This window comes from Chlamydotis macqueenii, chromosome 4 (genome assembly GCF_036417535.1).
Source record: "Chlamydotis macqueenii isolate bChlMac1 chromosome 4, bChlMac1.mat, whole genome shotgun sequence".
NCBI lineage: Eukaryota > Metazoa > Chordata > Aves > Otidiformes > Otididae > Chlamydotis > Chlamydotis macqueenii.
Window position 1 is genome coordinate 48,783,370 of NC_141559.1, and position 27,699 is coordinate 48,811,068.

A 27,699-nucleotide genomic window follows, 5' to 3' on the forward strand; every position below is an offset into this window, starting at 1 on the left:
GCCACGAGGAGGAAGAGAGCAGGACTCTAAAATCACCAGCACCACATTTCCACTCTGGAGCAAATGCTGTGACGTTGCCGTCTCCAAGGACTGAGCCCAGCCTGCTGTGAGCAGAGCATCCTGAAGGGCCCAGCTCTGCCCACTTCAATATATGCCCTGCTCTGCTCTTCCCCTGCTGGATCTCATCTGCCCTGCTTTGAAAAGAAAGACCACAGGGAAAAAACAAAACCCATGTGCTAAATCTTAAGTGGCCTGGAGAAGACCAGGGCTCATGAGAAGTTGGGGGAGAGTGCTGGTCTGGGCGAAGTGGCCCTGTCATCTGCAGATTCCCAAGAAAGAATGGTACCTGCAAGATGTACATAGACAATTTATGTTCCCAGAAGAGCTTGCTGGCAAAGTCTTCCCAATTTTTTATGGCCTCCAGACAGATCCAAAGCAGAAGCACCTTACCCTACATCAGGTGAGACTTTGCAGTTCAAGTAGGATCACACCGAAAGGCACAGAAAAATCTCTGCTATACACAGCATTATTTTTTTTCCTGAGGGGATTCATTTAATAAGAGCGTGAAACTCTTAATTCAGTGCTTTCATAATGGGGCTAGGGCTGAGGTGCACAAAAATTGCTTCCAAAGCATCCAGCTTCGGCTTTTGAGGCTTACTTGTGCAGGAAGGCAGGTCTTGTGTCCTTGGAGAGCAGGTGCTCCGAACTGTTGGTTGGTCTCCTGAACTGAGCCGCAGCGGTGGGATGAGGGACCACACTGGGACCCCTGACCACCTACAGCCGGGCACGGCTCGAGGGCACCGCAGCTGCAAGCACTACAGACGTTCTGAGCAAAATGTTGTGCAAAGCTGCTGCCTGCACTGTTAGAGAGGGTATGAGCCTCTGTCAGTTTTCTGTTCATCAGCTGTGACTTCAGCTCTGGGCAAAGAAATACCTTGCTACTTGAATATCCACTTACTGCTGTTAATAGCTGGTAGCAGGTCTAGGAGTTGTGAGCTGTGAGGTGGTAGCAAGTAAGAAGGAAAAAACTCTGCTTCAACTTGTAGCATATGAACTTGTGCTAGAGAAAACTTTCTGTTCTCCACTTTGTAAGTGTTTCCATTTTTTTTAGCTGGTAGAAAGCAAACACAGATTTTTACGGCATTGTGTGTATGCGTGAAAGAGAAAAATCTTGGCACTTGGCATTGCAGCCTTCCTGCAGGGAGTGAGTAAACAGAGAGAGATGGAGAATGTGAAAATGAAAAACTCTCCCAGTTCCCACTCTCTTCTCCAGCCTGTCCTTGCTAGGATAGTACCCCTTAATAGTATTATCACAGACTTCTTCCTGCTCTTCTGCTTCCTAATACACAGTTTTGGAAATGGAAAGCTACTGAATCCAAGAAAAAGAAGAGAATGTCGATTTAAAAATTGTGTGTCACGAACAGAATCTTTTAAATCTTTGCTGCTGCTGGCATCTGTGGTGATTAAAAGAGAAGCAAAAAGGTAAAATCCTATTCCTTTGTCACTTATCACGCTCTTTGTGCCCTGGCTTTTTTTTCAGCTTGGACAGTGAAGTTGAGATAGGTTTATGTGCCCTGATAATAAATTACCCCTGTTATACTCCTATCCCTCAATTTTTTATGCCTCAGACAGTATGAAGGTGTTGTTTATGTAGTTAAAAACTTGCTTAACTGCTAAATAGAAATTGTCAGCATCCTTTCCTGGACCAGACTGGAGTCTGGATACTGTTAACTGGGCAGCAGAAAAAAGCCATCCGCTAGAGCCATCACCAGGTGTGGTTTCCCCTGGGTACCAAGTGGATGGAGAGTGGAGATGCTGTGCTGTAAACCAGGAGACCTCTCACAGCAAACCATAAATGTACTAGAATGTGTGCACATCAGCCAGACCTCCAGGCAGAGGACTCCAGGGGTGGGAGCCCAAAGGACATTTGCTCCCAGAAAACATGGAATAAACAAGGTGTGGCGTATGTTGAGATTTGCTGTGCCTAGGGGAAAATAGAAGCAGACTGGCTATTTATCAGACCTCAACATCATCCACCAAAGTCCCTCAGCAGTCAAGTATGCCAACACTGAGGGTCAGGAGAGCAGGAAGGATGGTAGAAACATGGAAGATGGGTGAAATCTTTAGGCTGGCAGAGCAGACCTTGACTGTCACACATCCCTGGGACCTGCCATGTTGCCCCTCTCCCTCCTGCCGTGCAGAGGAGAAGGTAATGACACACATTGGGCTGAGCTGCAGTGACTGGGAAAACACCACACACTGCCCCTGTATTTTAGAGAAGCCCCAAATATGCCATCACTCAGTTACGGCAAGAGTGAGATAGCCCTACAAAGATCATGGGCCTCACCGTGAGATTCAGAAGACCTGAAACACAATCTGTTCAACCTCCTCCTCCATCCTGCAAGCTTCTTGGGATCTCATAGCCTCTCTGCCAAGCATTTAAGATCAGGTTGTCTCCAAAGACGGACACAGAGGCTGCTCACTGGCTCCTCTCCAAGCAGCTCTCCACCCACCCACCCACCTCTGCGAGCAGGGACTCCCTCTGCTTCCTACGGAGGCCAAGAGAAATATGGCTCTTGGACACGGGGCCGCACAGCTGACCGGTGGCTGGTGCGTCCTCATGGAGGATCTGCCAGAAAAGGCCTCATTTGTTGTTAGGATCTTGGAAAATAAATCTTCCTCGAGGATGCTGGCTGGGGCTGGAAATGTGAGGGGTTCCCCGCATGCCCTGAGCTGGGGGGTGGTTCAGGGGAGCTGGGGACCGGGGAGGGCCCCTAGCAGCCCCCCAACACCTGCAGTTTGGGAGGCAAGGGAGACCCAAACTCCTCAGCAGGAGCAGCTTTTCTCAAGAGTTACGGCATGGAGGGCTCTGAAGCAATAACTCGAGCTTGCAGTGGTTACAGGGAGACCTCAGACTTTCCATTTAGCTTGGCGTGAGAGCTCCCTGCAGAGCCAAGCTGAGGCAGGGAAAGGGAAATATTAAAAGCTCTCCACAGGATAAGAACCCGAGGTGGCTTGTGGTCTTAATTCCTTTCTTTGCAAAACAAACTGCACATGGTGTGATTAAGTGAGGTTTTTGGGATACGTGTATTTGGACTCCTTCTTCCCTCCCTTGCCAAGACCACGTTGAGCCTCACAAATCTCTCTCAAACACGTCAACAGCAACAGCTCCTTCTACCTGATTTGCCATTTCATGCTGCACCTTTCAGGTCAACAACTGCAATATCGTAACTGGAGCAGGGAGAGCTAGGACACCAGGAAGGATTCAGTCTAGCAGCCCAGAAAACAACCCAACCACCCAAGAAACAGCCTTTACACCACTGTGGAAGCCAAAACTGAGAAACATGGCATGAATTGTTAGAGAAAATTGCTTTTCAAGGAGTTGGATTTTAAACTGGTACATCTTTGGGATACCTGGCACACCACCAGATTTTTGTAACAAAGCAACTTCTCTGGTTACACATCAGCAAGATCCCTTTGCTCCAGCAGTGGCTTGGCTGTTGTTTGGTGCTTCTTCAAGCAAATAGCAGGTTATGACGCCATGCCCTGGCTCACAGGGAGACTGGAGCTTTTCCCTGAGCTCTGAATCACTGGGTGACTTTACATGAAGATGCCAAACCATTAGCATTAGTCTTGTTTGTATGCTCTGGTTTCCTTTCTCATAATTGCTGTAGAGGTGGAGGGAGGGAGAAGACGTCTAGGCTTTGGGCTGAGGGTTTCTGTGTCAGTCAGGGAACCTCCAGCCAGTATCTTCTCATAGGTTAACAGCAGCAGCTAAATTAAGTAGGAGAGAGTCCCATGGAGAGATCTGCCATCGCGCTGCAGCACTGCATGACCGTGGCTGAGTCACTTCCCTCCCCCTGCTTCCCTTCCAAAATGTATCCATTTTATTTACCTAGGTTGAGCCCTATTCCTCCCACTGTGTCTGTGCTTCAGCTAGCACCTCGTCTCAGCAAAACAGGGTATGCTTTGCATTAGCAGACATTAGTTGTTTTTAGATACATGGATCTTGGTCATCAGTTTTGGTTCTATCTATTTGGTTCTAGCTCTGAAAACCTCAGTTTGCTATTTCTCATGAATATTACATTCAGTTAGGCTGCCTTCTTGAAATCATCAGTAAAGTAAAAGATAATGACTGGAAGGTCCTGCAGATAATCAGGCAGCTGTGCTGCGTGCTATTGCTTGCTAGTTGCCCGTTGCAGAGGAAAGGTGCCTTCTGGCAGGGCTGATGGGTGCAGTCTGGCATCTGCACTGAGATGCGGTGGGGCAGATGCTGCTGACCTCCATAACCTCTGCCTGCAGGTCTGGGCAGGAGGAGAAGAGTTCACTCTTGAGGGGACTGCCCCGTCCCAACAGTGATGGTGTCTGAGGAGCAGAGTCCACTGTCCTCCAAAGCCACCAAAATGAGTGACAACTTCCCTCTGCAACAACTAAACCTCTCCAGAGTCATGAAGATTGCGTGGAAGTGGAGTGAAGGGCAGTACACAGAAAGGAGAGGCCCTCTTCACATGAGTGCATAAAGGCAAGAGAGGAACACATCCCAACCATTGCCCTTTCACGCACACACTATCCTAGACTTGGCAGCCATGTACGCTCCTGAATGGATGTGGGACCACCAGACCTTGTGAATGAGCAGGGATGGTAGTGCTTATCCAAAAAAAGTGGTGAGATATAATGAACAAGTCAGAGTTGGGAATGTGCAGGTGGGGCCAGAAATTTCTTAAGCTGATTTAGGTGAAAAAAGCCAATATACTATGAAACTGCATTCACAAATGCTAAAATACAGTAGTTTGGCGGTTAAAACTTGAATTTCTTAACAGCTCATGAAACAGCAGCATAGGACAAGACGTAGAGAATACCTTGTCCTTGTAGTCCCCAGTTTCCCAGAAGAAACTGTGGCAACATTTGAGTTTCACACATCTCAGCTGCAAACAGAAGCAAAACCAGTTACACGCATGTCCCTCTCCACAGAGGAGATGCATGGCTGGTGAGATGAGATGTAAGCTTTCCTGCACCTGTACGGCAGCGACGGGGAGATGGTAACTTGCCGGTCCCTAAGCAGGTCACTACAGCATGATGCTCATGTCACCCTGCCACACCACACTTTTTCCAAAAGTTATCCCAGCTTCGCAAATCAGATGTGCACAGACTGAACACAGCTAACGCTACGTCTGCCGTGTGCCCCAATCACCTAACCCCACCATCACCTAAAATGTGACATCTCCTTTCTGTGGAGACTGCACCATGGCATTGGGGGTAAAAACAGTGCAGCCGTGGGATTTACCCTGCTGTCATGCCAGGACACAGCCACAAAGTCCACTAACACCCCGAGGGTTCAAGTGCAGTCTTGGATCTTCCTTTGGGCATGTTCATCACCAAACTTGGTCCGCGGTTGGTTCCTGACCTATTTAGCACTGCTGTGACTCATGTGGTATGAAGGTGAATTGTTATTATTTGCAATTAAGTTGTATTCGCATTGAGATCCTCATCATGAAGGCCAGTAGACCTGCAGGAAGAGTTCAGTGTGGTCTCATAGATCGCCTCATTGCTTCAAGCCGGGGTGTAGAAACTTTGTTACCCTAAAAATGTGAAAAGTCTAGTAATGATGTTTCATCACCTAAACCAAAACTCCTTCTTTGTGAGTACGAAATAGGATGTTTTCAAAACTCCTCGAAAGGCTGATTATAGACTTCACTGTATGCATACACAATTAATAGGAGTGATGATTAAATGCGGTAAGGAGAGAAAGCAGTCGCTTTCCTTGTTCTCTTTAACGACTTCATCTGAGGGCTTTTTACACATGAATTGTTAAGCTGGTATGCCTACGTACACCTAAAGAACAAGGTCCACAGTGGAGCAACACCTCTATTTTCAGTTGTGACATTTGCTCTGTGTTCAGGCATTTGCACCAAGTAATGAAAAAAACCCTTGTGACGGTTTTGTACTCTTTTCTGCTTAGAGATGAGCAAAGGAAAGGCGTTCCTCTCCCAAGAGAGGGAGGAAGGGGTTAAGCAGTTTCAAAACAAGCTGGGCACAACTGATGTCAGATTTTTGTTGTACAATGGCATCTATTTGCTTTCCCAGCAAGCAGTGTATGGACCGCTGGGCACTGCATTGTTCCAAGGACAGCAGAAGATACCGCATATCTTTGGAGAGGACAGATTTTCTCACTCCTCCTTAGCTGGAAGGTCTTGTTTGTTAAATAACTCTGGAGAAAAATCCAATCAGACACTCCAGAAAAACTTTTCTCTTTGGTATTTTTTTACTTAAGTGTTTTTTCCAGGGTGTCTTTCTCTGATGTGAAGGGCTCAGCTGCACTCTGTGCACCTTCCTAGTGTCACTGTAATCGTGTGCTGCTCTGCTCACATTAAAAGGAAATCAGTGTCATGAAAATTATTACTGTTCTCCCAATTTTCTGAAAGCCTCTCCTGGGCAGTCAGAAAAAGGGAAGGTGTAGGGGAGCAAAAGCAAAAATCCTTAATGCTTTTCTATTTGGCTATTTCACGTTATCTTACAGATATAAGGGCTTAGGGCAACGTTAAGACAGGGACTTGTGGAAGCAGAAAGTCTGTTAAGTTTAAAAAGAAATTTAACTCTGAACTGGCCAAAATGGATCTGCTGGCTGAAGCTAAGCTCTTCTCTTAGCCACCCTCAGTTTACATGCCTTCTTATTAACTGGAAAGTCTGTGAGCAGGCTCTGTATTAATTTTCCACCTATTTCCTAGTAATTTTTTTTTGTTCCATATGCAGCAGCTGCATCCGTGCTCCCACCGGGGAGCTATGGGCAGCCGTGCGGGCAGCAGGTCAGGACCCGTCAGCACCCCACAAGAGCAAAGGAGAACTTCAAAAATCAGCTCTGAACAGCATTTCCAAGTTCAGAGCAGATTTTAGGCAAACAATATTGAGCTGCAACGCCTCAGCACTTTTAAACTCCCAGCTAGAAGCACACCCTGTGTTATTTTTACGGCATCTTTGGAGGAAAAAGTTACGGGGAGCTGCCCTCCCCTTCGGCACAGGGAGGCGGCAGCTCCAAGGAGCATCACAGCAAGTGCAGGTACTCACCCGTCATCAGCGTGTAGTAATTGGGGTAGGAGAGGCTGGGGAAGTCTGGGGTCATGTAATCCACCTTCACCCCCATGTTCACAATGTCCCGAAAGCCCGGCAGACCCTCCAGCTCCCTGTCGTCGATGTAGTCAAAGCGAAAGCCGTCGAGCAGGAACACCAGGAGCTTGCGGTGGGCCGAGGGGGCGGCGGGGAGCGGCAGGAGGGAGGCGAGGACGATGGCGAGGATGGTGACGAGGAGGCTGTGGGTCCCCATGGCCGGCAGCACTGCCAGGGCCAGGCAGGAGCCAAAGATCTGCAGCAGCTTCGGGGATGGACCTGGCTGTCCTCCCTCCCGTTTCCACCGCCCGTGTTAAAGCTACAGCATGGGCGTGGGAGGTCACAGGTTAATTGCAAGCAGATGATTAACTTCCATCCTGCCAGCGAGCAGAGGGAAGATCTCAGTGTCTCTCAGCCAGAGGAAAAAAAAAATGCTTCGCAGTGATGAGGAAAACAGAGTGCAAAAGTAACCGGAGCCTGCTGGGATGCTCCACGCACCGCCCCAGGGAGGGTGGCCAGGGGACACCGGCCCCAGGCGAGGAGGGAGCCCAGTGTCCAGCCACGCTCCCACCGCTGCTTGCAGAGAGCAGAGCCCTCTCGCCAGCCAGCCCAGCTCCGCATCGGGGCTGCAGCTCGCGGAGGGTCTTGTGGAGAGGGACTGCTTTCTTCGAAAGAGCGCATTACGCCTCCAGCCACATGAACGCGCGTGCTCTTCCTATCTTTCTGGCAGGAGCTGACAGTAGAAACGCAGGCTGGGGTTAAGGCAAAGCATCTCCCCAGTTTGGGAGGTGGGCTGAGGTCCAGCATTTTGATGGCACAGCTGTACTGCAGGACACCCACTATGCAAGCTCACCTCTACATGGACCCCAATCCCTGCAAAGGACCCTGTCCTCTCCGCTTGCTCTGTGCTGCTGTGGGTCTAATCCAGCTCCTGATGCACTAGTAGAAAAATCTAATTTTCAGCATTAGACAGAACAAATTATACATTTATTTTCTGGCTGTTGATATTATTAAGATATTAAGAGCTGGCTGGTGCCATGTTTCATATTAAATATGAAAAATTGTTCCCATTTTCATCACGAGTCACCACCAGGTTCTTCTCCTGCCAGACACAGGAGCTTCACTGTACCTCTAATGCTGTGCCAGCACCTGTTGTACACTATAATTACATATTAATTCGCTTTACTTGAATGGTGTTTGCTTTTCCCAAATAAAAGAAGTTCATAGCGCTGTATGAACCCTGAAATGCTGCAAGTGAGGAGGAGCTGGGATGGGGAAAGTGTAACTTTTGAATTTCTCAGTGCAAGGAGGTGAATACAGCCCCGGGGAGGGGTGTTTCCAGCCTGTGTCTCACTCATCGTGGGAATGGCCCTGCGCAGATGTTTACACCTGGGGCAGGTTGCAATAGCTGGCCGCCACCCCAATGCGGTCTTTGAAACCTCTGTTTGCTCCTCACAAAGCTCCCGGTTGCATGTCCAGCATGTCTAGTCGCCTCTTGCCAAACACTGGGCTGACGCAAGCTCAGCAAGTTGGCCTTCAGCCTCCCTTGCCCCAGATGCTTCTTTTACACCTTCGCAAAACCTCCTCGCGTCCCGGCCCACCGGCTTTGTATTGGCTGCCGGCGCAGCTGCGTGCAGGTCACCCGCTGCTCCTGGGAGGTGGCTGGAGAGGTGCTGTCCTGGCCCTTCTGCTATGGGGCTTCCAGCTCAAGAGGGAAGATGCTCTGACAAAGAAAGAGGTGCTGGGGTTTTCTGTAGGAGGGAGTCGTTCAAGGCAGGTGCAAGAGGATGGAGGGGGAACCTGTGGCTGCTCAGGCCCTTCAGCTGGCGATGCTTGCGCCCACCTTCCCAGTAAAATCCCTCATGCTTCCTCCATGCCCGTACATTAAATGCATTCCTCATGGACATCTCCCTGTCTATGAATTGCCCAGCTATTAATTTTCTTCCTTTTTTTTTTTGTTTTCATGTGCCCCTTTTTCCATCCCCCATCTCAGAGCACAGCACTTGGGACGTACCCTCACATTGGAGTTAAGCCTGAGCCAAGGACTCAGGGCGTTTCTAACCTCCAGCCCAGGGATCTTTGGAGCAAGATAGTGACTGAAGCAGTCCCTTCAGGGGTTTATTCCTTTTCACATTGCATTTACTTTGTGAGCCTTTCATTGCTAGGTATCATCATCTTGATGAGTTTAATTCTGTCAGTGTTTTGATTTCTCTTGTCTTGCCTGGCTTTTCTCACAGTGCAGCAGGAGTTTCCTCAGCAAAACCAACGCAGGGTCACACAGTTGTGCTGCACCACAGGTCAGAGACAGCTGAGCCTTGGGGCCATTTGTACAGCCCCTCACCCGGGAAGAAGGACAGACGGACTCGCAGCAAGTGGTCAACAGTCACCAGTCTGCTGGGACAATAACAGGTCCCAGACCTCCAGCCCCTGGAGCAGACATCACGCAGGAGAGCCGGGCAGTACTGGTTTTCTCTAGCCTGAATTTTGAAAGAAAACACCCAAATCCCACAGCGTGAGGGGAAAGCCACAAGGAAGGCTGCGTGACCCGGGGCAGCTGGGCTGCATTTAGCCAACGTCCCAGGCTGTGCAAGGCTGCTGCCCTGTCCACTGGGGATGAGGCTGCAGCTGCATCCCGGGCTGGCGGACGACGTGACTGCCCAGGCAGCGGCGCGGGCAGACAGCACGTGCTGCATGTCATACCTACGGAGTGGAGAGCTGCTGCTCTTCTTGGCCGTCTCCAGGCTCGGCAGGGTCTCAGCTGAGGTCTGCATCTTCATCCCCCCTCCCAAAGGGAATATGCACGTCCTCCTCCTTCTGCCCCTCGCCGGGCCTCCAGGATGGAATGTGGCCCAGCAGAACCTGTGCTCAGAGACAACACTTCTACCAGTGCTTACTGGGGATTTTCACAGTAGCAAAAAATGTATGTAATGGGCTTGGAGCTGCCTGTAGTGTAGTGTCTTGGCCAAGCCCCTGTGATAATTTACTACATCCATATTTAGGTTGAATGAACTCAGAAACATGTCCAGAAGTGGCAAGGGTGATATGATTATACACCTCTTGGCATTTATGTTGATATCTTGGCTTGTCCTCTAATGAATAGCTTCTGGGCTTGCCAGCAGGGCTTGGCAGAAGCAACAGCTGCCACTAATGAAGGGATGGGATCATCAAGGAGAGTCAATCAAGTGTCCAAGCTGGACTTCCACCTTGAAAGGATGACCAGATTTTTGGGGAGCTTAGGCCAAGAAGCCATGCTTCCATCATGAGATGGTACAAAGATACATTTTGATATATCTTCTTATCATTTCATGGCATTAAGAAATGATGCTTTCCTTTCAAGAGGGTTGCAATCTACTGGTTGACAGCTCCTCAGGGGAAGCTCTACCTGTACCAATGTAGCAGGATGAGGGACAGTTCACACAAGGTACCAGAGCCCGAGATCTGCTTTAGGAGTTGGAGATTCACAGGTTTCCACTCAACAAATAAGAAAAGTGTAAGGCCTGAGAGGGGTTAAAGGAGTAGTGAGCCATGTAACCATGACACCATACAATACCAAATTGTGTTTTGACAGACAATCCCCCCAAAGAGTGAGACTGGAGCCAAACAGTCTAGCTTGGCAGAGACAGACCCTAGCAATACATTTCATCCCTGCCAAGCAATGTTGATTTGCTTTGGTTCACATTCATTTGTAAGCACTCTGTCTGTACAAAGCCCCAGATGGCCTTGGAGACTCCAGCACAACAATATTTTTATACAAATGCTCTTACAAAAGCTATCAGAGCCTGAGTTGGTGTTCAGGGACAACAGTCCTCACTAGTTAGCTGTAAGACCAGTTTTAGAAAGAAGCATGCATAAAGGAAAGAAAATCCCTCCACCCAATTTGTGCACAAGGAGATACCCCACTGATCCAAACTTTGTTTGAGACAAGATCCTCAACCACTTGGATTGCTCAGGCAAAAAGCAGGTTTCCATTTTTTAAAAACTGCCTCCAGTGTCCTTGAATCTCTTTTTTTTCTTTCTTTCTTTTTTTTTTTTTGTGATCCTGCAGCAATCACAAGCACGATGATAGCAATGAAAGCAGATTCTCTGGGCTCACACTGATGGTTCAGTCTGGCTTGTCAAAGGTACCAGCCTTCCCAGCAGCACAGCTCTATCTATGCCCTGAGGTCCAGGAGCACATGCAAGAACAAAAGCTGGTAAAAGTAAAACATGGTTTCCCTTTTCCCTGGTGAATTAGAGAATCTAAAGGGGAAATTTGTCCTTCTTTCTCTTCTGGAAGAAAGACAGGAAGGCATAACATGACTCATTTTTAGCTTGTAATTCCTCTTCAGTTCCTGTTCTCCTTCATACACAATAGTCATTGAACATTTTGGCCAACACAGCCTGACTTACGTGTTTGGTTATTTTGTTTCTCTCATTAAAGAAGAGGGCACGGCCACCACCAGACATAAAAGCCTTGAGGGGAATGATAAGTTGCTTGCATTTCTTTGAAGAAGAGGAAGAGGATGTGTGCCAGTCTGAAGTTTTAAGCTCAGAAGTTTGCTGGACTAAGGTCCTTCTTCCCCACCAAACCCAAGCTGAAAACATCACAGGTGGTAGCAGCCCCTCTGCTGACTTCCACAGAAAACCTCTGACAATGTGTGTATCTGCCTTCTGAGCTGACAGAAGGTCTTACCTTGGTAGAAGTCATTGGCTGCAGAAGTTCAATATCAGCTGCTTTTCTCCTGCACTGTGCAGTCTCACAAATCCTTCTGCATGGAGGGGCACATTGGGCAAGGCATCTGCTGCTCCGTCGTATCTTCTTAGACAATACTTAACATAAGGACAGTTATTTTTGTGATCTTTTGGTGTGCAGTAGTTCAGTCATGAGGAATTCAAGACATAGGAAACAAGTTGCTCTTGCTGGCAGTCATGTACAGATGTATATGATAAAGTCACATACTTGTTAGCTACAGAGCATTTCAAAGCTAGAAACTCCAGCTTTCCCAGAGAAAAGCAGTCATCTTTCACAGCTTCTTGAGGCATGGTTTTCCTCTAACCTACCTGGCTGGTATAAGACTTGCCTCACTGGCAGCGTCCACATGCTGGATAATGAGTACATCAAAGTGGGACAGTGGTGGCCCTGATGGACAGCCAGGGGCTGGTTAATTGTTCTTTGAGGTGTCTCAATCCAGGCAATTGTGATATTAGGAGAGCAGCTCTCCAGATCTCTTACTCCATCCTTCGCTGCAACAGTCACAAGTCATACTAATAGCTTTTCTGTTTCAGAAAAATCTAGTGGAAATGAATAAACTTAACAAACCAGCAGAATAAACTTAACGAACCAGTGGAGTCCTCTCAGTGACTCCCAGTTTCTTTGCAAGGAGCCACATGGGCTTGGTGCATCATTGCCGGCACTGCCCTTCCCTGTGAATGCTCCCTGACAATGTTGCCCTCGGGGAACAGGCTGTTCTTCCATTAAATGAAACTAAATCAGGCTCACAACGAACAAAGGAGGTGGCTCTTCACACCAGAGTGCCACTCAGGTGTGCAACATCTTGTCCCTGAAAACCATGACTGTTCAAAGCCTACGTGGGACAAATGCACAGGAAAAAACGCGCAGCCGGGGCTGGGAGATGCAAAGAGCACCGGCTCTAGCCATCCTGGCACTTTATGTTCCTACAGAGGGTGAAGAACAGGAGTATTTATTCAGCAGGAGAATCTTTTAAGTGTTTTGCTTAGTACCTTTCTCTACCCAGCTGTTATATGACCAACACCCATGCCTCCAAAAGCATCTTCTGTTAATGGTTTTTCTTGGGCAGTAATTGCAGCTGATTCTCCCCCCTTTAAAAACACACAAATTATCTGAACTGCTGCATCAGACATTCATAGTGAAGGAGAGAAGAAAAGAGTTGGGGAGATGGCAACAGGGTCTGACCTGCCTCCAACGGGACTGAAAAATAAGCTGATCACCAGTGAGCTTGAAGTCATACACAGTGAGCATCTGCCACTGGAAGATCTGTAAGAGTTCAAGATAGGAAAGACTGGGAAGCCTGCACCAGGTGATGGCACCTCGTGTATACATGCAGCAGAAGACCACCTCCTCCCTTACCCCATGCTGTGTCAGCCTGAGCACAGGACCATCCCGTTCAGGGAGAAGGTATTGGACTGAAACCAGTCCTCACTCCTTCCAAAACATTTGAGTTTTTCTTGGATATCAACCCATCTCCACCTCCAGTACCTTCCCAACGTTTCTAACTCATGTCCCTGCAACATTATTGGTTAATTAACCCAAGACCATGCTTGCCTGGACGCAGGTGCCCTGTAATGAAGAAGTTTTTACCTCATTGAGGAAACCTTGTGCAATGAATTTCTCTGTCGAAATCACCTACTCAAGTTTGCTAGATGGCAAAAGCAGATAGTCCTAAGTAAGTGGATACTGCATTTTCTGTTTCATCTCTGCTGTCTCGTCGTTTCCTGCTATGGTGGGGGACAGTGGTGAAGGATTTTACTGCTACACTAGAAACAGGGGTCAACACACAGCAGTTCTGATGGGGATGGAAACTTGGCAAGCTAAGCAAGTTGATCATGGTTAGTTAATTTATTTAGTATAAAAATTAAAACCATAATCAACAAAATAAAGTAGGTGTTACTAATCTGGCAGTGCTGTGAGGCTAACATGCTCCTCAGGACATTGAGAACAACACATCCATTCATATGCCAGGGGCTCCTCCAAGAGAACAACGGGGTATTCTGCACGTCCACCAGTGCCTTGCGCAGCAGTTTCTACCAGTTTATTACCTTGCTTGAGCAGCAGCCTTGAAAGATGAAAGTATGAGCTTGAAGTCTAACAAGCCTGCACAATCTTACAGTCATCTAGTGCTACCCAAATGTAGAACTATTTCAGCAAAGCATTCAAATTTCAGATTTTCCCAGTAAATGAAATTTGAGAGGGTAATTTGAGAGGCTAAATATCTGGTAAATCAGTGCCCATGTGCCTGCTTTCCAAGAATAAAATAATATTCTATGTTTGATCTTTCTGCTACACTTCTACAACGTTGGCTTGAACTTAGTGTAGGTACAAACTATCCAGGGCTAGCGTAAAATGTTGTTTTAAAATTCCCAAATATTTTGCATTTGGCATCCTTTATAGCCCGGAGGTTATACAGAGTTCAGCTTTAACTTCTGACATCAGTGCTACAGAACTGTGGGAGTTGAGCTTGCAGCACGACCTAATGAAGAAAAAGGCCTTTATTCTGACAGTAGTTATTTAAGCTAACCTGAGAATATTTGTCACTAGGCCCCAAAGGCTGGCCTTTGCCAGGCTGCCTGCAGCGAGTGTGCCCTGCAATGCAGAGAGTTTCCAAGTTGCTGCCTACAGTTGCTGTCGCTTTTGTCATGTACCGCTGCGCTTTGTTCATTTGGGCTTTCGTGTTTTTGATGTCATTGATCCTGGCTTTTAGTTGCCATATCTCATTCACCAGCAAACTTAGGAGGTTGAAGCCCTCACCTGGAGGACACAGATAAAAGTCTCAGCTTTGCCCATTGTGCAGAAACGATGAGTGTCTGGTTCTCATCTCACTGGCTGCTGAGTCACCTCTGGAGAACTTGCTCCTGCAGAGAAGAGATAGTTGGTTTACAACCCAACCTGTGCCCTGGGTAGAGCAATATCTACATGATATCTGTTTCCCAGCTTTGGGTGTTTTTCCGTCAGCAAGCTACAACATCTCAGATAAAGATGGATCTGTGTCAGATTTTCTTACAGATAAGGTCCCACTCCTGTGCAAACACAATCGGTGAGGTCCTTCTCTATAAGAGAGTGAGGTCATATCTCAACATCAGGGTCAGCATTACTTTCTCTCACTAGCTCAGGTTAGGAAATCCTAACATATTGCTTATGGCTTGAGTCAATCTCAGAGACTGCAGGGATCTTTCATCTGAGGATAGAAGCTACCACAGCCCTCAGCCCTGGGGAAACCTGATTTTTCTGTTTGGGTAGTTTGCAGGTCTCTGTCTGAGATAAATTGCCCTGTATTTCTGACTTAATGCAACCCAGAGCAGACTTCAGTAGGACTTTAGTGGGATGCAGACATGGCATAGTGAATTTAGTCTGCTGTGAATTCACTATGCCTTGTCCTTATCCTCTTTCTGAGTCACCTCGACTTAGTGGCTTTAGATCACTGTTCTTCTGCCACAGTCCTGAGATTTATAATCACATCTTCTAACTCTAGTAGTGGGGACAACTCATCATTTGACATCCTGCTCCTCTCTATTCAAGCAGCTTATCATACACTTGAGTGAAACCATACCTTTATTTTCCCTGAAATCTGTACTCAGTATGGAGGCTCCTCTTTAATGCTCTGGCTTTAGCCAACATAAAAATGCTCTTCTGGCACTACAGCTTTTCCTCTAGCCCAGCTCAGCCCATCTGTACACGTGCAAACAAGTAAAGGGAGAGCATGTGTAAGGCACGGCTGTCCTCGCACACTGTCGCCCCTTTAGCCTGAGCAGTGTGCTGCTCTTGTTCCCTTCAGCCAGAGTGACTCAGAAGGAGTTACGGATGTAGGTAGCTTTGGGTAGCTCTCTGGTTTTCTTTGAGAAGATGCTAAACAAAGCTCTGATTGCCTGAACTGAAGAGAAATAAGCCATATGAATGCTTGCTCCTTCTTGGGCAACCATCTTCCCAGTGGGTCCCAGAACCTGCAGTACCTTTCTTTCTTTCTGACTTCCAGGCCCTTCCCTCAGGAGGTGCTTTGCCTCTGGGACTCCTCCAACCTCACCTGCACAATCAATTGCCCTTTCAGTGGCCAAGGAAGGTTGTAATGAACCCAAATCACTTTGGGAGCTTGTTTTCCCATGCTGTCCCCTGTAGCTACACCGGAAGATCTGAGGTTGAAAGGGAGAGGTAGGTGGAAACGTGCCCTTTCCACTGCTCAAGCTAACCAGTAAAAACTTTCCTTTTTCATCGTTCCACTTTTAGCACCGAAAAAATTAGCACATGAAAACAGCACATGTATCTTGACAAAATGATGGGCCGTTCACTCTCAGCAGCCACCTCAGGAAGGCATGGCAAAGGGGTGGTTATCCTGCACTGAATACGAAAACTCTGATACCTGACTGCCCAAAACCAAGGTCTGATCCCGGGCCTCACAGCTGGGAGCTTTGCTCTGCAGAGAAGTCGTGCTCCCCAAATTCATTCTCACCTTGTTTCCAGGGAAGCCTGGGCTGCGCCTGCAAGTGCTGGAGCCCATGACCGTCTCCTCTGATGATACCACATCAGAAGTAGCCGTGGCTCCCCAACATTTTTTTGAGGCCAAACCTGTTTGAAAAAAAAATCACTTCTTGTTTGTCCTGGGCCTGGGCTGACCAGGGCTGCGTACTGGGCTCTGGACTGCATCACGTTTAGCACATCCCCGCTACCCTCTGTGAAGCGGAGTGTAAAAGTGTGGCCAAGGCTGAATAGGCAGAGCAGAGGCAGCTGGTGGCCCCAAAAGGGAAAGCACGGGCTGTTCCTCCAGCACCGATCCCCTGGGGCAGCCCAATGCCAGCAAAGCTCTCTGCCTAATTTATTTTAATAGCATGTGGGTCATATTTTCTATCCTTTCCCTCCCAACGTTACGCTGATGTGCTAATCCACTGCATGGCAGCAAAAAAACCCTCTGCAATTTCCTACGGTGCTGTCGACTGCTGGAACTGGACACCCTGTAATAACCTCCAGGGCCAATGGCCCACTGCCTCCCGTTCCCAGTAAGGACTTATTTTCCTTGGCACGGCCGACATGTGCAAAACTCTGTTCTGCTAGTTTTTTTAAAAAGAGAAAAATAGGTGGCAAAGTACTTAGCTCTTTCAAGGAAGTTCGGAAACGGTGGAGAGTAACCTCATGCCATGTGAACACTGAGTGTGACTGTCCAGCTTCCAGCACAGAGCAGTAAATCATCTCCTGAATGGCTGTCACAAGCACACCAGATCACCACAAAGAAGCTATTTTTCTTTCGTTGTGACTGCCCGTTCGAGATACAACATTGCTGCTAATGCATTTAGCAGGTGCAAGAAACATTTGAAAATTGATTTATTTTTTTTCCCCCAAGAAATAAGGTTAAGAGCTTGTTTGCTCTGCTTGTTTGGAGTTTGCCTTATTCTGTTATAGTCCTGCACAGCTGCAGTTTCCTTCACATGCTGGAAACGGTTGCACCCACTCAGAGGCAGCAGAGTCTCAGGACAAACAGGAATATTTCCAGTACTGCAGGCAGGGATTTATGAGGTGCTCTAATAGGGCATCCCAAACCGTGTCCAAATGTTACTGCCTCCACCACCACCCCAGCTGGACAGGAGGTGTACTGTGGTCCCCATGCCTGGGTGCCTTGGAGGCCCAAATCCAGGAGATGGTTCTCTGCTGTGGAAGCATCACCTGCTCCCAGCCGCTCTCTGTGCTCTGTGCACAGCACTGGAGTTATCCGCTCCTATTCCCCAGGGAAAGTGTCAGTGTGGGTGACACCAGCTCGGGTCTCCCTGATACGGTTTCCTTTCATCTGAGGTTCCAGCAGCTCCTGCTGCCCCTTGCCGGTCACTGCACCTTTCCCCAGGCAGTCTCTGGTGCGCTGGATCTCCAGCATCCTTCATGGTTCTGCCCTCATGGCAGACTGGGACAGTGATTTCCAACTTCTGTTCTCACTTCGGAATTAGTATGGCACGAGGGTCCGGCACATCCCTTGGGAGTGCCATGGGGTTGAGCGCTGCTCCCTGCTCATTCAGTCCTCGCCAGCAGTAGCACTGCTGCCATGGCAGAATATGCCACAGGAGTAACCTGCAGGTGGAAAATTGGACCAATAATTCCTACAGAGGAATTACAAGCCTGTTATTTTAAAACATGTGACATGAGCATCTGTCAGGAAGACACTGGATGAATAGTAATTAAAAGATATATTGCATGAGCCATTAAACATTTTCCTAATGGCAGCACTTTGAGCATATCTGAAACCAAAGATGGGAAACTCGAGAAAAAACACTCCTCATACCCCAGTGTGGGATGGTTTCCTTAGAAACTATCCATGTGGGGGGTCCCTCTCACAACAGCACTGCTGACACCAACCAACAGGCAAGAGTCAAAAGTGCCCTGGGAGCAAGTTGGCATCTCCCAGCAGCTGAAACACTGGGCTGAGCAACTTCATCCACGGGATACTGATCAGAAGAGCTCGGGAAAGCTCTTCTGAAGAAGAGAAGGTAAGCGGCAGCTTCTGAACGAAGTTTCATTATGGATCACCCATAGGCAGAAACTCATGATTACTCACCCAAAGCTGTTGCGTTTTATGTGGCCATTGTGCAGCTGTTAGTATCCCTCTCCTCAAAACAAAAGCATTATGTGGTTTTACGAAATATGAAACCAGTAGTGGTTTATAGCAATCACTCTAAAATCATACGTTGTAACAGAGAAGTGGGTTTTGCTGCCTTCTTTCGAGCCAGCACATTGGATTTTATAGTTGAAGTGTACTCTCAGAGTAGCCCCTTCTGCTGTGGCTTGCCCTGGCAGAGGCACTGGTTGCCCAAGTGGGCACCTCCAGCAGCAGCAAGAAGGCTTTTGGAAGAAGGCTTTTGGAAGAAAAGTCTAATTCTTCAAGTGCTAGGATAGCCTTGGTATAATGGAAGAGGGTTATGAAACCCCAAACCCCTGATATTACCCTTGACGTATATTGTTTGTACTATGTCAGACCCTTTTCTCCCCAGGGGATCCACCATCATAGGAGCGTACCCTTTAGCAATGAGGCTGAGCCGGGCGGAGGTCTGTCACTAATGGATGCTTTCAGTAATTGCAGTGGTTGGTGCAGGGCTTGTTCTTCTTCAGAGATTTGTTTGCAGTGGCTATTTCTACATGCCAAGATCAACCCTCTGCTGTTTTGGTTTTATGTTGGGACAGGGGATTGCATGTGATGTGAGAGCAGCAAAGAATAATATGTGGTCATGAAGAAAAAGAAAGGGACTGTATCAAATATAAATAGGGGCTATAATTGCCAATATATATATATTTGAACACTGCATGAAGTAAAATATACTATAACTAAGACAATATTTGTCCTTGAATGGTTCAAAGTTACATAAAGTATCTCGATGTACTTTCTGGAGTTCAAGTGTATGTAAAGAGCAAATAGTTTCTGGTTAGACAAGGTGCGCTGCACCATCTGGGCTTAAGTATGAATTCCCTGGTTGTCTGAAATATATCTTTGATGGGCAATCTGAAAGGAAAGACCCAGCACTTAAAGGTTAAACAGTAGCAGGGAACTTCCTGAGCTCAAAACTTCATTGGCAGGGTGCCTGCTCTGTCGGGATGATCTGCTCCCTGACTCCATCTGGCCCTTTCAGCAAAGCCAACTCCTGTGTAAACACCACAGACTTCAACCAGCAGCATGTAGGGAGCCCTCTTGCACAAGATTCCCTCCCAGTTATGTGGGTAAAGTAGAGCACAAACACATTTTCTTTTCCTTCACGTATTTGTGAGCCTGAAGACTGTTTCCGTGGCTTCGGATAAAACACTCATTAAACTGGAAGGAAACTTGCACAGGAAAAAGGAGGATGAGGAGCAAAGAGTGGCTCTCCAGGTGGGATGTGGTTGTTGTTCTTCTGAAGCTGCTACTGGGACCTTGACCCTGCCGTGCCAAGCAAGTGGTGTAAATGTGAGGAAAGCTGACGGCCTTTGTCTGCAAGAGAGATAAGGGGATGATAGAGATGGCACTGAGAAATGAGGTGAACAGGGGTGAGGTGACCCCCAAAGGGCACATGGGAAGTTGGGCAAAACTGAAGCCGGGTTTTCTGCTGGTGCTCAGGGCAGAGGGGCAGGACATGACTTTCTGTGTGAAATGGCCACACTCCTGCTAATAGCATCAGGGCAAAAATAAACATAAACTTCCCAAGTGCATTCAAAGCAGGTATGTCCTATGTCTCCCTCCTCTTCCCCGCTTTTTCCCCTTTTGCTGATTTCCGCAGTTCCAAAGAGCCTATCCAGCTTTCAAGGTGGGAACATGGGAAAGGGTATGTTTAGGAGAGAGACCAAACTGCTTTTCTTTTGCAAAAGTATTTTTTTCTGAGCCTGTGCCATGTGGAAGGGTTAGAGCAGATCTAAGTTTTAAAAAAACATTGGTAGATGATAACACAGGGTGATACTGGCACAGCCCTTCTGGGCACAACCAAAGGGTTGTCTATAGCCCAGCATCCTCCCTCAGATGGAGGCCAAAATCAGATGCTTATGGGGCAGTGTCAAAACAGGGCAAGCACTTGGCAATACTTCTCCCAGATACTTTCTCAGCCTGCAACAGTTCAGGGATTGTCTGAGCCCCTTTCTGCACTTGATTATCCTTGGTTAATGTATCTTCCTTTAACTTATTCAGTCATTCCTCCAGCCCTTGTGAACCTGAGCTTTTGGGTGAACTTGAGCTCCCAAAGCATCTTTCAGGAAACATTTTCACAGTTGAGCTGCATGTTTTTTCCACTTCATCCTCGGCTACAAGATTTTGAGAGGCATTCAGTATCCATATGTCGTGGTTTTGTTAGTGAGGGGGGGCCTAAGATGGTAGCTTCTGTAGGAAACTGCTAGAAGTCGCTCCCCTTTGTTCAGTGGAGCCGAGCCGATTGGTAGCAGAATGTCTCGTGATAACGCCTCTGCGATAACGTATTTAAGAATGGGAAAACAGAAAAAAAAAGAGAGAGAAGAGAAGATGTGAAGAAGCTGAGCGGGGGCAGAGGCGCAGGCCTCATGGGCGTTGCAGGCCTCACCCTCTGGCCTCTCGCCAGGCAGCCGACTGGGCCCGACTCGGTCCAGCCCGGCTACAAGAAGTGGAAAGGAGATGAAAAGTGAATAAGATGTAAAAAAAGATCCTGAGAGACATCTACCAGCCTGTTGTGAGGAACGGCTGCAGACACCAAGGTCAGTTCAGAAGGAGGGGGAGGAGTAATGCAGCTCCTGGCCAAGATTCCACTGCAGCCTGTGGTGACGACCATGGTGGAGCAGGTTGTCCCCCTGCAGCCCATGGAGGTCCACGGAGGAGCAGAGATCCACTTGGAGCCTGTGAAGGACCCCGTACCGGGGGAGGTGGATGCCTGAAGGCAGCTGTGGCCCGTGGAGGGCCCGCTGGGACAGCTGTTCTGAAGGGACTGCACCCCGTGGAAGAGATGACCCACGCCGGAGCAGTTCCGCAAAGGACTGTGGCCCGTGGGAGGGACCCCACGCTGGAGCAGGGGAGGAATGTGAGGAGTTCTTCCCCCGACCATGAAGCAGCGGTGTGAAACAATGTATGATGAACTGACTGCAACCCCCATTCCCTCTTCCGCCCTGTGCCGCTCAGGGGGGAAGGTAGTAGAGATAATGTTACGCTCGGGAAGAGGGAGGGGTGGGGTGAGGTTATCTTGTTCTCTGTCTCATTATCCTGCTGTTTGTAGTAATAAATGAATAGTTTTTCCCAAGTCGAGTCTGTTTTGCCCGTGACGGTAACTTTAAGGATTTCTCCCTGTCCTTATCTCAAACTTCGAGCCGTTTTTCCTTATATTTTCTCTCACTGTTCTCTCGGAGGGTGGGGGGAGTGAGAGAGAGACTGCGTAGTCTGGTCCTGATCAGGCCTGAACTACAACACCATATGAACAGCTTCTCTCTTTCTTCTTGTGCCAGATGAGCACTGCCCATACCTGTCACACTCCACATGTCCATGGAGGGGTTGAATCCATGAATGGCTTCTGACCAACACTGAAGGTCTCCAAGGGAAGTGTCTCAGGAGTGAGACTGTATGACGGTGAACCAACTTAAACTTGTGCGCTGGCTTTTTTTGGAAAGAGCGCATGGTTAGGGGAGGGTGAAAAGGACAAGCCCACGTGAGGTGTGGCTAACAAGCAAATAATGGCACATCAAGGCAGCAGCAGTGCAGTTTCCTGAATATTTCCTCATGTCAAATGCTTTTGATGGGATAAGTCCCTTGTAATTATATCCTACCATTTAAGAGTATACCATCAAGTGTCTTCCTGCCTATAAACAGCCTCTGCCCACTCAAAAGGAGTTGCTAGTCTTTGTGATGCTTCTAAATAAGAAGACAATAGCATACCTGGGCAATTCAAGCTGGGTTTGTGATTTCAAGGCCTAAAATTACTCATTCACTTATATTTTTGAATCTTTATTATTATTATTATTATTATTATTTTATTTGATAGTTAATGGAATAAAGATACTCGTGGGCTTGTGGGTCAGTTCTCTACCCAAATCAGAAGCACTAAGCCAAAGAAATGTCATTGTCCTTCTTCTTTGCAGGTGACCACTGGGAGAACGAGCCAGCTGGTTTCTCTGGCCTCGTCCATGCTGACACTAGATGTCAGCCCAAACCCGCGAGTGCTTCTGCTCCAGACTGCAAACAGGTTCATGCAAACCCATGGAGGAACTGCTTGGGGAGCCTTCCGCTACGCTGGCAGTCTTCACCCCAAAGGAAGGGGAGTTGTTGCATTGCAACGGCAAGGGGAAAAAGGAAGGGCAGTCTCTCGCATCCTTGCACAAAGTCGCTTTTTATAGTAAACATGGTTTTATGCAAGCTGAAAGGAGCCACGTTTTATGGGGTGAGAACTCCCACCTGAAGTTCCTGCCCTTGTTCCAGAATATGCTGGAAGGGGGGTTAACATCTCATGGGTACCATCAGCAGCAGCATCCCCACTCCTGTTGCGTGGCTGTGGCTCTTCGGGCAGGCTGAGGCTGTCCCGGAGGATCCTGCCGGGGAAAACTGACAACTGCGGGGGTTTTATTGCTATTAAAAAAGAAAGCAGCTACAACTGTTACCTCCAAGAAGGTGCGAGCTGTGGGCTCTCCTGAGCTCAGACGACAGGGCAGAGCAGGCACTTTTGATTTTACAGTGAAGTGAAACCAGTGGCAGGGAAATAGGACTGAGCAGGGTACTTGTTGCAATTAGTTTTAAGCCTGTTTTTCTCCTCATGGCACTGTTGCCCCAGAGCATTTAGCCCACAAACACTGGTAACCAAGGCTTGGGTTGATCAAAAGCCCTGTGACAACAAGAGAAACTGCCTGGGAGAAAATAGTGTTTCCTCTTATTCCCACTCTGGCTGGGGACAGAGGCAATTTCCCCTTCCCTTGTTTAGAAAACAGCCTTCCTTCCCCATTTCCCCCTCAGTCTCCCCAGTTCCCGCTGTGACAGGGATCCTGGCAAGGGCTGCAGGCCGCACAGCTGAGATGCCCTGGTGGAAACCAAGGATAAAAGATGAAAGGTTACCAGTGACTGCCTGCTACCACATCTCTGTTCCTGTATTCCCACCTTCTGATTTTTTTAAAAAATGAATGTGTTCATTTCCATGTCCAGTCCCTGCCTTTCCTTGGCCCTTGCTGTGCAATGGGAGGCGGGCACCCCTGCACCCAGCCCTCCTGCTTCCTCACTGGATTTGCCCTTCGTGGAGACAAACCTAGAGAGACCAGCAAGGCCTAGCATAAAAATACCTCTGTCTTTCAGTGAAGGGATTTTCAGCAAAGCAAATGCAAACAATTCTGGCTCAAAATAACAATTATGTAAGCCGCTCCAGCCTGGCACCCTGCGATATGTAGCCGGTTTTGTCGGCCTGACTGCTGAGTGGTATGTGTTTCATTGTCCAAGGCACTTCTTTAAGGAAGAGCTAGATGAGCAGTGGATACAGTTTGTTCCTGTTTACCAGGAGGCAGAAGGAAAACGGCTCCAAGTGGTGACTCTTCAGCTGCTGGGACCCGGGTCAGCCGTGACGAGGCTGGATTGCAGGGGGCCAGCGTTGAGAAGTGTGTGTGACGCCAGGCGGGAGGGTTTCTTGGATTTCAATGGCTTGACGTCATGCCCTTCCCTGCTTTGGTTTTTGTTTTTTTTTTCTTTCCTTTGACGAAGATCTGCTCCTGGCCCGGATTCTGGCAACACTTTATTACACAATGACAGTTGCCATGGCCACTAAAGCAGAGGCAGCAAACAGCACTGCTGCAGCATTGGCAGGAGCTGCTGCGGCTTCCTGGGTGTGCGAATACACGGGTGTGTGGGTACGTGGGTGCGTAGGTACGTGGGCAGGCATCCCACCTTAGGCCCGGCATCTCTCTGCTCACTTGCAAGGATGAGCATCCCACAAACTGCCACCAGGCATGAGCAAGCCACGCATCACGAAAAAGTGCTGATGTGAATGCAGTAAAATATTTCACACAGGCTCAGTGTGGGCATCTGCAACTTTATGTCTGCTTTGGAAATGGGGATGAGTGTTAGAAAGGGAGGGAGCGGGGCTGCAAGGATGCTCGACCCGCTGCCAGCTCTCGGTGGACTTGCAAGTGATGAAGGTGATGGGCAAAAGCCAGCACCCAGCAATTCAGGGAGAAGTTGGCTTCCCTGCGGTGGCTGCCCACCCTTCCTGCTGGTCATCTCTCCTGCTGTGTGCAGGGTTTGTGAAGGAGTGGGGAAAAAATCAGGTGAAATTGTTGGGGCTCACGTGGTCTGTCGGCACACTGCAGGGAACAGCCGAAGAGGGAAGTGATGCCCAGCAGCTGCTGGCCAGGCAGCCGTAAAGAGCCATTGAAGCTGTGTACAGTACACACTGGAGCTGGTTCTACCGAAAAGGGGGTTTCTGGTGTGGAACATCCACCTGAGCAAGGTGCTTGTTCCTGTTACATCTCCTCCATACAGATTTATACAGATCCCCAGCAGAGAAGCTGCTGCTGGGGGTTACTCACATGCACAAGAAATTTGCATGGTGGTAACTGTGGAAATTGCCACCCGCTGTTGCCTTTTAATCCCTGTGCTGCTGGGGATATTGGGGCAGCAGTAAGGGTAGCAGACCTGCACCAGTCCCCCGAGCTCACAATTTGGTGTGCACTTTTGGCCTGGAAGCAGTGAGGATTTAAATCCGCCATGCAGTGCGCTGCCAGCGGAGGGGAGGCTGTGCTGCCTGCCTTGCTGCTGCCCCAGTTGTAGCGGACATGCAAGAAAAAGGACTGGTGACTTAAGTCAGTGTAGACAGACCAGCTAGTACTAATTTTCCAGACCCCTTGTTTACTCATGGTACATTCGTTTTGTTTATATTCTGTTCTGTAAAACTAAATAGTTCCCCTCTCGTGGTGGCTTTATACTCTCTAAATAGCTCTAGCGCATTTCCCATCCCTAGTTTTACATTTACTTGCTTGTTTCCCAAGCCAGTCCTTCCAGTATCTCCTAAATCATGTCTACAGTTGTTTGAATCCTTTCCAGTTTCTTGCCATCTGTTCCATGCCAAAGCGCACAAAATGTGCATGGTCCATAGTGATGTCCACTATGACCAAGAAACAGGACCCTTGTGCATCTGAAGTTTCAGGCCTTCCCAGTCAAAGAACATCAGCATTGATCTTTGTGCCTCTAGTGACTGCACCGTTCTCATGCTTTTAACTTATGACAAGTGCATAGGATTTCTATGAGCTTTTAAACCTAAACTTCTCTTCCCTTCCCTTCCCTTCCCTTCCCTTCCCTTCCCTTCCCTTCCCTTCCCTTCCCTTCCCTTCCCTTCCCTTCCCTTCCCTTCCCTTCCCTTCCCACACCTTCCCTTCCCTTCCCTTCCCTTCCCTTCCCTTCCCTTCCCTTCCCTTCCCACACCTTCCCTTCCCTTCCCTTCCCTTCCCTTCCCTTCCCTTCCCTTCCCTTCCCTTCCCTTCCCTTCCCTTCCCTTCCCTTCCCTTCCCTTCCCTTCCCTTCCCTTCCCTTCCCTTCCCTTCCCACACCTTCCCACACCTTCCCACACCTTCCCACACCTTCCCACACCTTCCCTTCCCACACCTTCCCTTCCCTTCCCTTCCCACACCTTCCCACACCTTCCCACACCTTCCCACACCTTCCCACACCTTCCCTTCCCACACCTTCCCTTCCCTTCCCACACCTTCCCTTCCCTTCCCTTCCCTCCCCTTCCCTTCCCTTCCCTTCCCTTCCCTTCCCTTCCCTTCCCTTCCCTTCCCTTCCCTTCCCTTCCCTTCCCTTCCCTTCCCTTCCCTTCCCTTCCCTTCCCACACCTTCCCACACCTTCCCACACCTTCCCACACCTTCCCACACCTTCCCACACCTTCCCTTCCCGCACCTTCCTGCACCTTCCCTTCTCACACCTTTCCGCACCTTCTCGCACCTTCCCGCACCTTACCTTCCCACACCTTCCCTTCCATTTTCTAACTTGAGTTCTCTTTTTGGAATCCAGGGCTTGCACTTGTTTTGAGTTAACAACCCACTAAGGCAAAAACTTTAGACCTTAGATCATTGGTTTTTGTGCCATTTATGATCTCTGCAGCATGATCACTTATTTTGGTAGTGGTATTGTGCTTTGCAATCTCTTAATTGTAACACTTCTTCATGGCATCAGTAAAGAAGTGCCCTGAAATCAATCTCTGACCTCTGTGGCTCAAAAAATCCAGGTGAAACTTTCAGTTGCTCTGGCCTCAGCTGGGGTCCTGGTTTGTTGCGTCTGATCTTTAATTTGCTTTCAGAGTCCCAAGAGAAGTTGTGCCCCTTACAAAATCCTCAGCAAGACACTCTTTTATGGGTCTTCAATCACATTTTGCTCTTCCCAGATGTTAATAATATAATGTTGACAAAAATCATGCCAGCTGATCTTACCATTCAACATTAATTCCTGGAAATTGGGAAAATCACATGTTTGCCTTTAATCCATGAGAGATAATTCTCCCCAGGCCCTCTGCCTAGTCACATCTCCCATTAGGCAGTGAGGGATCTTCTTCACTCCCAGAGCAACACAGCCTGTTGTCAGGCTCCCAATCCCTGAAGCCCCTTTTCAGGGAGGATGAAACACAAGCCTTCAGATGTCACTGCTCTCACTTCAGTCAGCTAGACAGCCTTCTCAGCTGTAGATGAAGCTTCTCAACCGCACTATCTTTCACAACGCGGAGTCAGCTTTCATCACACCTTGCAGCAGGACAAGGCTGGCAGCAACTTGGAGCAGTCCCTTCAACACACACCAAGCAGAAGCTCCAGATTTCGCTTTTGTGATAGCCTTGGGTTTCACAGCTGTTGTAAGGCCAGGCATAAGTCTCTGCAAATACCATTTACCATTTAATTTGACAGCAAGCAAAAGCCCCAAATGATAATTATCCCTTCCCTCAGAAGGCAATGTTGGTTCTTAAGCCTTTCCCTCACTTTAATCAAGGCTTTCCCCCCTTTGCTGCATGATATGTGGCATTTTTCTCTGAGGTAGGTCACTTTACAGCTCTGTTGGCTAACCTTAGCGAAAACCTTTTCCCAGAAAAGTTTAATCATGATTGATTCACAGGCATCATCCAGAGCACAGATTCTCCTGTTTAAGCAGCTCACCCAGTGCTGTCAGCAGCATGTCTGAATGCCAAAAATTGCCAAGTGATGACAAGCCCAAGAAGGGCTGGTGGGATATGTTGGCAGGGCAAAGGGTTTGTCTGTCACGTTGAGGTTACAGAGACTTTGGTGTATCTGTTCTGGACACACAGCTGTAGATCCCCTCATGAAGCTGCTTTTCTCCCAAGTGAGATCATATTAAAAGAGGTGTCGATCAGAATAAGAGTGAAAAAGTTGAAGCTATATATACTGCCGAGCGGGGCTTTGGAAGAAGTCTCAAGTGGACGTCTGCCCTTGTGTGGAGGTCCTGCAGCCT

The 27,699-nt window shown here is 48.3% G+C and overlaps 1 protein-coding gene across 1 annotated transcript in view; it reads right to left on the reverse strand.

The window, feature by feature from the left end:
• Positions 1-7,318, reverse strand: part of ENPP6 (ectonucleotide pyrophosphatase/phosphodiesterase 6) — a 34,118-nt gene extending 26,800 nt beyond the window's left edge. The window contains exon 1 of the mRNA XM_010126347.2: positions 7,063-7,318. Within this exon, the coding sequence (XP_010124649.2) occupies positions 7,063-7,318 (256 nt within the window). The remainder of the gene's footprint in view (positions 1-7,062) is intronic.
• Positions 7,319-27,699: the final 20,381 nt, after the last annotated feature.